The sequence below is a fragment of the Cajanus cajan genome, chromosome 1 (assembly GCF_000230855.2).
Source record: "Cajanus cajan strain Asha chromosome 1, NIPB_CcT2T_4, whole genome shotgun sequence".
Classification (NCBI taxonomy): Eukaryota; Viridiplantae; Streptophyta; class Magnoliopsida; order Fabales; family Fabaceae; genus Cajanus; species Cajanus cajan.
This window is the reverse complement of record NC_138517.1, coordinates 87725612-87736706: the sequence shown is the minus strand read 5'-3', so window position 1 is coordinate 87736706 and position 11095 is coordinate 87725612. Positions and strand designations below refer to the sequence as shown.

At 32.0% G+C, this 11095-nt stretch overlaps 1 protein-coding gene across 1 annotated transcript; it reads right to left on the bottom strand.

The window, feature by feature from the left end:
• Positions 1 to 3286: 3286 nt before the first annotated feature.
• Positions 3287 to 10454, bottom strand: LOC109803264 (putative ubiquitin-conjugating enzyme E2 24). The gene is made up of 9 exons (XM_020364763.3): positions 10058 to 10454; positions 8585 to 9449; positions 6575 to 8031; positions 5777 to 5914; positions 5027 to 5461; positions 4880 to 4943; positions 4276 to 4415; positions 3873 to 4184; positions 3287 to 3776 (listed from the first exon to the last, which is right to left on the bottom strand). Exons 3-9 carry the CDS (start codon positions 8018 to 8020, stop codon positions 3531 to 3533), a joined length of 2781 nt encoding a protein of 926 aa, XP_020220352.1. The 5' UTR covers positions 8021 to 8031; positions 8585 to 9449; positions 10058 to 10454; the 3' UTR covers positions 3287 to 3530.
• Positions 10455 to 11095: the final 641 nt, after the last annotated feature.

The following is an 11095-nucleotide window of genomic DNA, read 5'->3' as shown; positions in this document are numbered from 1 at the left end:
ATTGAACAATTTTAATCTCTCAAATATTATAATTGTGGAATTTTAGTATTTCTCATTAAAAATTTAATAATTTTAAAATTTTAATATATATATATATATATAATGTTTTAAAACTATATAATTGTTTGTTTATTTAAATTAACGTATATTATTTTTTTTAATGTATTAAATGATATATATTTACAATTACTAAATAAATAAAATTTATATATTATTAGTATTTTAATATTACTGATAAATTAATATCAATAATATTTTTACCTTTTTATAAATAAACTAATAATTTGATAAATATAACTTAATATATATTAATATACTTTTACAAAAATATAAATATATAAGATCAGATATATATTTCTAATTAATATACTTATATTTTTGTAAAAGTATATTAATATATAACAAGTTATATTTATCAAATTATTAGTTTATCTATAAATATATTAATAATATTATTGATATAATATCGAAAATTATAATATACGTTAATTTGAATAGATAAATAATTATTTAATTTTAAAACATTATATATATATATATATTAAAATTATTAATTTTTAATGGGAGAAATAAAAATCATACTATTATGATATTTGAGGGACTAAAATTGTTCAATTAAAAATTGAAGGACCAAAATTGCGCAATTACAATTCTTTAAAGACTAAAATTATGCAATTAAAATCTTGGAGATCACAAAACTGCACAATTGTAATACTTGAGGGATAAAAAATGCAATTAAACCAATATTCTTAATTAATTTTATTAAAAAATATAATAATTAATAAGATAAAAGGAATATCACTTTATAATGTTTTGCAACTTATTTAAGATTAAAGGAATAAAATGATAAAAATTAATAAGATAAACATAATAAAATAAAATATTAAAAAAATATTAATATATTTATTTTATTGGATATAATAACATAATTAAAATATAATTAATAATATATATTTTATAAAATTATTAATATTTTATATATAAATAAAATAAAATAAATCCGGAACGGCCCGTTCTGAAACTGGAACGGGCTGTTCTGGTGCATTTTGAGTATGTTAATTTTGCACTTGGGTCCAGGTGTTTTCAAAAAAATTCTCGTCCACGTGGATGCCACGTATGCATCTACGTGGCGTCCACGTGGCCAAAAGTTAACACTAGCTAGAAAAAAAACATTCCTGTTCACTTAAAAAAGCCAAAGTTTGATTTTCAATATTTAAAAATATTGAATAATTTTTCCTCTTATTATACCTAAGTAGAAAAGTTTTATCGGATAGGAAATTCTGGATGTTACTTACACTTACTAAATAATGCAAATAATTGTAACTAGCATTGTCACTATCATTCCAACTATGAACTTTTTTATGCATATTAGTTAAAAATAGAGTTTTTTCCTCTATTTACAAAAAAATATAATAAATGTATAGTCATTGGATGAAAAAGAAAATCAAATAAATATTCCATTTTTAATATTATATCTCATTCTTTACTATCAAAAAATGTATATAAATCAAATAACTAGGATTCGTAACTGATAATAATAAAGAGCGGGTCGGTATTTAAAATGATAATAAAATCCAAAATATTAAATAAATTCTTTTTTTTAATTTTAAAAATCACCTCATTGGGGGTAATGTATTTATAAGTCCAATTACTTACTTCACTTAGTAACTATTCTTTTTCTTTTTCCTATATTCTATCTTTTATCTCTATCCATTTTTTCATTTTGTTTTGATTTACATTCGATATAAACAACAAGAAATAAAGGATTAGGTATGAATATAACAAAAGAGCGGGGGGATAAAAGATAAAAAAAAAGAGTTTTTAAAATCTATATACAAGTCATCCACACCCCTCTACCCCTCTTTTTTTTTTATTTCATTAATTGAATTTCGTTTGTTGATTCGAGCTAAGTTCCATAAAAACACCTGCCTTTTTTGAAATATCCTGAACAGTTCCTGTAGGTTGAGCGCCTTGTTCAAGGAAATATAGAATAACAGGAATATTTAAATAAGTTTGATTCTTTATTGGATCATAATAACCCACTTTCCGAAGATCTCGCCCCTCTCTTCGGGATCGAACATCGATTGCAACGATTCGATAAACGGCTCATTGGGATAGATATAGATGAATAATGCACCCCCCCTAGAAACGTATAAGAAGTTTTATCCTCGTACGGCTCGAGGAAATTTTAAATTATATGTATGTAAATAATTATGATGTCAAATAAATCAAAAAAATCATCAAGTCAATTAGTTAAAGCAATTTGGATGGAAAGTCCCACATTGAAACCAATTAATTAATTTAGGACTAAATTGAAACTAATTAATTAATTTGGACCAAATTGAGACCAAAAATTAATTAGGGACTAAATTGAAACAAAAAAAGATTATAAGGGACCAAAATAGGGTTTTAACCTTTTCTAAACTTAACTATTTTATTAAATTTATTTAAATTTAATAAATAAAGTACTAAAATGAACATTTTAAAAAATAAAAAATTAAAATAAATATAACAAATAAGATAAAAAACCAAAAGTATAATTTAACTTTCAAATTTATGTAATAATCTTTTAGATGGACTTTTGTTTTGAATTTATGTAGTAATTTTTTAGACGAATTTTTGCTGACAATAGTTTTGAAATGTCATCGACACTTGTTGAATAGTATTGAAAATGTTTTTCTTTTCTACTATTTTTTGTTTTAAAAAATATATTTTTATAATTTTAAAATAATATTCAACCAATAAAAAAACACATAAATTAGTCCTTAATTAGGAAAAAAAGTATAGCTCAAGCAAAGATTATTAGTTGTTTGCTTCTTAATCTTTTTATTCTTTGTTTCAATTATTTTTTATAATTATATTATTCGTATAAATTATCTATTAATATGAGTTGGACAACATTACTTATTAAAAAAAATTCGATGCAAACGATTTTCCAAATTTTCTTTTGTAACGTCTTTGGACACACATGAAATACGCTAGGTATTTTCTTTTTTTGAGAAGATGATACATTAATTTGATTAGAAATAATGGAGGTTTTGTTTATTTGTAAATGGCTGCAACTTAATTTGCGTTCAGCCCTTTCATTTTCAATTTCAACAGAAATATTGATACATTGTCGAAACCAAGGTTTTATATAAATGTTTCTTTCTTTCATTATATGTTAGAAAGAAACATTTTTCATTCCTCCGAAAGCCACAGAAATAATAGTCTCCAACCCCTTCTATAGCAAGGCATAGCACATTTATAAGCATTATAAAAAAGACGAAAGGACACATCAAGCAAATTACTCCAATCATTGTTTCTCTTATTCCACATTTTCACATATTCAAGCCATATATGACACATACACTGATACACATAGTCACATGCCACAAGGTATTTATTTTCATTGCATCTTCAACACCTCTTTTATTTTGGAAAGGGTGTGGTTTGCAAGAGGATATCGGTATTTGATATTATACAAATAAGTAAAAACAAATTAATATTACACATAAGGTTGGAATATTTTCCTCTACAAGGTAGAACAGTTACTTTTGCATCTCAGCAAACTGACTGCAATCAATTCCCTTGTCAGAAAATGCCTCTACAAGCTTGGGAAAGAGCTTAGCAAGCATGATTTTAAATCCAGCAGAAGTTCCCTTTTGGTTTTCATGCTCAGTTTTTCCACCACCAAAAGCACATCCAATAGGAGCTCCTTCAAGATATGCCTTACAAGCCATAAGTATATGTTTGGACCGTTGTCTAAAGTGCTCTTCCACCAATGCCTCAAAATGCTGCAATAAGAGTCATTTTTAGCCACTTTTCCATCTATATAAGTATATTCCAAGATTCAGATGGCACCTAAAGGCAAACCAAAGTAGAGATTTTACCTTTGGAGGCTTTCTTAACAGATACAAAATGGATTTGCAGGTGACAAGGAAAGCATTCTCATTGTAACTCACAGAGTTTTTCTCCCCTTCAGCTCTGCCTTTTTGTTGATCATATCCAGCCTCGTTGAAATAAGGCTTCTCATTAAGGACAAGGGCCTGCAGAGAAAGAAGGACTTGAAGAATTGTGGAAGCTCCAGGGTTCCACACTTCGGTGGCTGTGCCGCTCCAAGTGTTTAGGAGACTCAGACAGACTTTCCCTGACTCATACAAATTAGGATTTAATCGTAGTCCACCAGAATTGTAATGCACCATCTGCATGAGATTACAAAGTTCATAAGAGTTACCATGCACATAGGTGAATTTTTTTTGAAAAGGCTCAGCAAAACTACATTCAAAAGCTTACAGGGGGTTCACTGGGATACTCAGGAGGGAAACGTATATCAAAGAAAAAAAGTCCATCGTGATAAGGTGTCCCAGATGCACCAACAATGGCTGTTCGCATGAGATCCATTCTTTCTTCAAAAACGCGGACATAAATAGTTTCTGTTTGTGCAAATAAAGATTGAACGTGAATTTTGAAGAAAAGTGCGAGGAAATTTGCAGTATACTAACCAGATTTCCCTTTTTGTCAAGTAACTACTACTCATTTTCAGATCAGTTGCAGGTTAAATCTTAATGGCCAACAAAGCTTACATAGTTGCTTATACTTTCAATTAAACCTATGGATTCCAAGTTCTGAAAGATGGAATTTTGACAATTTTTTGTTCATCATTACAGCAACCACCAATTTAATTCGCATTTTGCAGTAATCTACCCAATCTAAGGGTCCTGGTCTTCCTAAAATTGAAACTTGTCTCTAAAGGAATTAAAAGCACTATCAATCCCATCCATATATATTGACAGGGATCTATGACTTCTGTGATCCAATTATAACTTTGTAGCCTGAGTTTAACCATTGTATAACAATATAAAAATATGGCTCAAAATAAATAAGACAATGTGTGCACCAGGAAGATTTTTCTCCAGGATGTTCCATTCTTGCTGTACCTTCTTCACCCAATCCTTTTTAACCTGCAAAGGAACCAAAATAGGAGAAAAATTAGCTCCAATGATGCAAAAATGTCACTGTAAGTGATTATGTGCCAATGCCTAACCTGAGACAATGACAACCCTTTCCCCTCGTCAAAAAAGTGGTGGTCTGAGCAATTATCAATCACATCAAACTGTTTCAACTGATCTGAACTGTTGTTGTCTAAAGAAACTGGAAAATCATTCCTCTCACGAGTCTTGATAACTTCACAATATGGAGTTATGTCCTCAGAAGACTGTACCGTGCTCACAGGACGTGATTCAGGGTCATTGCCGCAGGTGTCCATATCTTTCTTACCAAGAAAATTAGATTCGTTTCCCTCTTCAAACGTAGGAACTGAGGAGAATTTTCTGGAAAGTGATGTTACACCAAGTGTTTGGAATATGCTGGCCTTAATGCTGGAGAAAAGTTCAAAGGCAGCTTGAGGAAGGGAAGAGGAACTACTCGCCCCTGGATGCTTTTCACAATTATCTCTATTGCCATTACAATCTAACAAGTCCTGATCATCAAAGTGATATTCAGCTTATGATTAGACAATCAATGGTAAACTCAAAAATTATATTTTCATTGAAAAACACTATTTTATAATGACTATCGATCCATAATTTTGAAGAGTTTAAAAGTTTTATTTTGTTATCTCTTGCTATTAACTACCCGACTTTTCAGTTTTCACAATAATTTCCAAAAAGAGATCTCTGTATCTCAATGTCCCATAAATAATCCACATAAATATTAGATTATTATACAAGTATATACATTATACACATATGGATGTACATAGATGCAGGACATTAAGACAAGTTATTGCCCTCACCTTTCCCTTCTGTTCAGAAGTTAGACTTCTATGTTCAACCATCTCTTGAGTCAACTCCTCGACATTTGTTTCATAAGGAACAGGGGTTACAGTTGAAACTTCATGTTTATCAATTCGAAAAATTTTGTAAGGTGCAACCTGTTAGGGCACAAATAAATTTGTAATGACTTCCTGTAGATGAAGGCGCTACAAATACAATGTAGTGTATAAATTACAATAGAACATAAGAGTTGTTCTTAAGTGACTAATATTGCAGCAGTTGAACATAAGAAAGAATTGTTCTTAAGTGACTAATATCATTGCAGTTACAATTTATCACGAGAAAGAATTGTCGAGTAACTAATATTGTTGCAGTCTAAGTTCAGTAGATTATCAAATAAGTATGATCTGGTCCAAGTTTAGTGATCATAACTCGTAGATATTTGCCAATTATTACTACATCTAGATTTTGACAATGAAAGGAAAGCATTTTCTTTTGTATCCCAAAAGAATGGAAAAAGATAATCCTAGACCAACCTTAACTACGCAAAACAGCTGTTGCTACAAACAAACTCTGCTTTTAGCTGAGAAAGATCTTATACCTCACAGCACAGGCACGCAACAAGACGGTTTCAGGTACAAGCAGGATTGCAGGAGAGGAGGGGATCACTAAACTATTAGGATCTATCCTTATCTATTATACTGTTTATCTAGATAATTCAGATATGGGAAGAACTGACCTCATGAGTTCTACATCTCAATATATAGGCATTAGCAAAATTAACTACAATATTGAGTACACAAAAATTTATGTCATACCTTGGTTGTTAAACCAGTAGCCCATTTCACCTCAACATCACCATCTTTGAAACCAGTAACATTGCCAATACAGGAGAGGTAACTGTTGTCTACAGAATTATTCTGATAACATGTTTGGTCCCGGTTTATCGGAGGAGCCTCCTCATTCAAATCAGTCATGGACTTTGCATTATTTTTATCAGCTTGGTAATCAAGCTGTTTTTGAGCCGCCTTGAACACAATATCACCAAAACAACAGGAATAATCTGGGTGCTCAACAAGCTCGTAGGCACTCACAGTTTCCATCACTGTTTCTCCAGCCAAATTATCTGTCTCAGATGTGGGAACAGTTTTCCACTGTACCTTTACAGTATGCTCTTTAGCATCCATGGAAAGAACAACTCCCCATCTTTGATTGCCAGGTTTAAGAGGATCATCAGAAGCACCTTTTTCCAGCACAAACTGCTGGGGCCAAAATTCATGAGTGTTTATGACGTTCACTGGGATTAAGTTGTGTGGATCTAACCCCAAATCATGTTCACCATTTTGCCAAACAACATCAACTTTGGTCTTTATCTTCTCAATTACAAATAATTCCCCTATGATAGAGTTAAAGCTTCTTCTCTTGTACCCTCTAGCCATACTTTGCTCATTATAAAGATCACAGGTAGATGCATCTTGAATCATGTGTTCCTTTTGGTCCACAACTGGGAGCATGCACCAGTCACCAAGTTGCCAGTTTGTATGTGAAAAACAGGACAACAGGGTCAAGTTTCTGGAATCTTGCCAGCATGGAGGAACATTTGCATTCAAATTGGAACCCCAGCGAATAGAGGCCAGCCAATTAACATACACCAAACCAGCTTCCAAAGCACAAACAGTTCCTTCATCATGATTGTTTTTCGAGGTGCCACACAGCCATCTAGCTGGTTTGGAAGCATTGGAGGTCTTAACCTTCACTCTCTGCCCTGGATAGAATGGATACTGTGAATCCTCAAGAAAATTATGAGTCAGTGGTAAAAGCTTATCTTTTTCCAAGGTAATGACCTCAGATTTAGTTCCATCATCAAACAATATAGTCACTCTGTCTACTACCCCCTGAACCCGACCAATCCATGGCCCCTTAATTACGTAATCACCTTCTGAAATGGAGCGAATCTTCATAAGTTTCTTGGAGTTCACATTTCTTAATTTCTTTCCTTGAACATTTTCCAAGTCTACTAACACTTCAACACTTGTGACCCTCCCCATTTGCCCGGATGGGTCTGAGGAGACGCAGATCACATCCCCATGGACAAATGCCCTCTCAAATGAGAGAAAATCATCAATCCTCCCAATGCTTTCTTCTAAACTTGATAGTATGCTCCGAGCTTGTCCACCAAATGGAAAATCAATATCCTCTTGATCCTCACTGCTGCTGCTGTCACTTGAAGTCTCCCAATCCAAATCAGTAATGTGAGCATCCATTAATTAGATGCCTGTCATAATGTGTTCATGGAAACATCAATAAAATATTTACAAGAAAATAACTAACTTCAAAACAAGAAGGAAAGGATGGAGAGCGTGTTTGGATTCATATCATTATGGCTGAATGTGGTTCACTGGTAGCAATAATTAGGGCATGTTTGGATGTGTCCAAGATCCACATCCAAGCAAGAATCATATCAATTTTGATAGAAAACAACTAATAATTGCTTCCAAATCCACGTCTAGTGACATTAGATGTGTTACCAAACACACACTTTGCTTTTGCATCAATTTTGATGTGATCTCTATCTGAACGTAAATCATAGATGTGAGTTGTTAGTCAATCAACTGGAATTCTCATCAGACTGAGAAATAGATGGAATCAGAATTAATCAGCAATCAGTAATACGTTGAGAAGAAAGCATACTACATAACAATTAAGATGTAGATTTTAAACTCTCGATTTTACTTTTTCTTTGAATGAGCTTTGATCACTTTAGACAAAATTTTAAAATATCCATGAAAGAACATTAACAATAAATAGGGATTTAAGAGGATCCTTACCTTCTCAAGCAAATAGAAACATTAAAATCCAGGGGATATTCTGATCCACAACAGATGTGTCGATATTGATTTCAAAGAATATTTGTGTACAATGGAAAACGTGTCTGATTGATACTGATGTTTGTCAACAGGTAGTAAGTTAAAATATTGTCTTGATCTTGACCACTGAAACTGGAAAGTTGACGGCAAAGGTGATTTGCCTGATAGGATAACAGAAGTCGATCAAAGACTCCAAAATGCCAAAGGAGATTTGCCCAGTTTGAACTGGAATTTCCACAGAAAGAACCTCTTGAGAGAGCTTTCCAAAATGAAAACTAGTATCAATAAGCTACAACTATCAGAGACCTTTTTTGTTATTTTCTGGAAGAAAAACCATGAAAGTAGGAGGCAGCTCACCAAGATAATCAAAAGATGCCAAAGAAGATTTGCCCAGGTGAAAGTGACGATTTCCTAGTGGAATAACCTCAGAATGAAGATGACAAGAAATTATCACATATATTACTACTACTACTATCAGGAATCCAACCAAAGGAAATCAAGTAACTTTTGCCAAAGGAGAGTTGCCCAACACAGTTGAACCTTCGAACATAAATAAATTCTAGATAATTAATAAATTTGCCTCTTCCAAGATTGGAACATAGGAAGCTATACTGCCAAAGGAGATTTGCCCCCACGATGATGCTAAACACAACTGGTCTGGAATGCTTTTCAACAGAAAAAACCAATCACCACATACTTTCTGCTCCTTGATTTACAAGGGGCAGTTATCAGATGATCCTTCTGAAAGAACTATGTCGAATTTGAAACTCACTTGCCATTGCCAGAAGTCAAAAGAGCATCTGTTACATGATCATTTCTTTTCAACCTGTAACAAGTAGACTAGTGACTACTTTCTTCAACCACTTTCACTATGAAAAGAAAATGGAAAAAACCACATAATGAGATAGCAATTAGAATAGTTAAGATGACAATATTTTGAAATATATCATCCTAATTCACGAGGCAAATAATAAAAATAATAATGATGCTTTTGAAGAATCAATATCCTTTATTGCACATGAAAGAAATGAAATCTAAAATATCCCTGTATTTAAAAAATTGCTTCTGACATACACTCAATTGGTAAGGTGGCCATTGCACGCAACACATAGATTTTCTGCAAATCAAAAGATTCAAGTCCTATTGGCACTGTTTGGTCTTTGGAAGAGACGTAGAGAGAATAAAGGGTTTCAAACTTATCCACAGAAAAGAATGGTAATTATCATCCATGGTCCCCCAAACAATTTATAATTTCTGGTAATCAAGTAAACCACAACTTTATTGTTTTCATTTGATGGAAAAACAATGAGTCATTCCTTCAGAATAGGAAAGGAGTTTTAACTGACTAAATCATGTTCCATGAAAAACAACAATATTGTATCCAACACAATCAAATACCAAAAATCTAAAAAGTTGAGTTTGCATAGGCAATACCATTTGCACAACGGAGAAGATTGGACCGGTATGAGCTATAAAACTTACAGAAGACCCAAGCAAGAAACCCAATGAATTGAAACTCCAAAATGAACATAACAAGTTGAAAGAGGATCACATCAAAAAGTTGATTTCAGTTTCAAAAAGAAAAGGTGGTTGATGTTCAGATAGGGCTAGTTCCACGCCCAGTCCCTCCATCATCCACTCCACCAAAGAATTTTGAAACCATTTCAGGAACACACACTTTCTCTTGTGAAATGCTAAGTCTTCAGAGATTGTGGGAACTAGTTTAGTTTAGACTTTGTGGTACTTGCTAACTTTTTCTTTTAACCAGTTAATTGAACCACAGCCAAAAGAATATACCAAACAGGGTCAGACATAGATACTATTGTTGTACAAATCTTTCTAGTTCAAGAATAAAACAATAATGTATTAAAATTTTGACGGACTCGGAAATTGGAATGAATTGAATTTAACTGGATCAATTTATTTTATTTTTATCTATAGTTTACCAAAAAATTATAAAAAATCATCATTTTTTCTTTACATTCGTACCAAACAAAGATTTCATTTTTGGGTAAGGTAGATTTCATTTTATCCTAGTTCTTCATTTTGATTTTTATTCTTATTCTATATTATTGTTAATATGAAGGAGTAATAATGAAAGCAGAAAAAAAAATGGCTGGAAAGCAAAGGAACGAAACTTTTGTTCCTTCTGTCCCTCGTCGTCTTTTTCTCAATAATGAAGCCCATTTGCTAAACTGGGAAAGGATTTGGTGCCACTACGTCGCACTGAAATATGCTTTAATGAATGTTACATGGCGTTGATAGGTTCACTTCATCCCACCAACTCGAACAAACGGATTTCATTAGAGTTGAAAAAAATCCAGTTCAATCTAGCTAAAACAAACTATTATAAATTTTAGTTAGATAAAATAAATATTTTTAATATTCCTTATACTAGTTAAAATAATATATAAAATATTAGGACTTGAATATTTAAATTTAAGAAAATATACTTTAAAGGACAAAGTATAT

Coding starts and splice junctions, on each gene's coding strand:
- LOC109803264 (XM_020364763.3), bottom strand. CDS start 8,020: ATGGATGCTCACATTACTGATTTGGATTGGGAGACTTCAAGTGACAGC. Junction 4,416..4,879: donor CCTGGAGAAAAATCTTCCTG/GTGCACACATTG, acceptor TTGCACAAACAG/AAACTATTTATGTCCGCGTT. Junction 4,185..4,275: donor AGTATCCCAGTGAACCCCCT/GTAAGCTTTTGA, acceptor AATCTCATGCAG/ATGGTGCATTACAATTCTGG.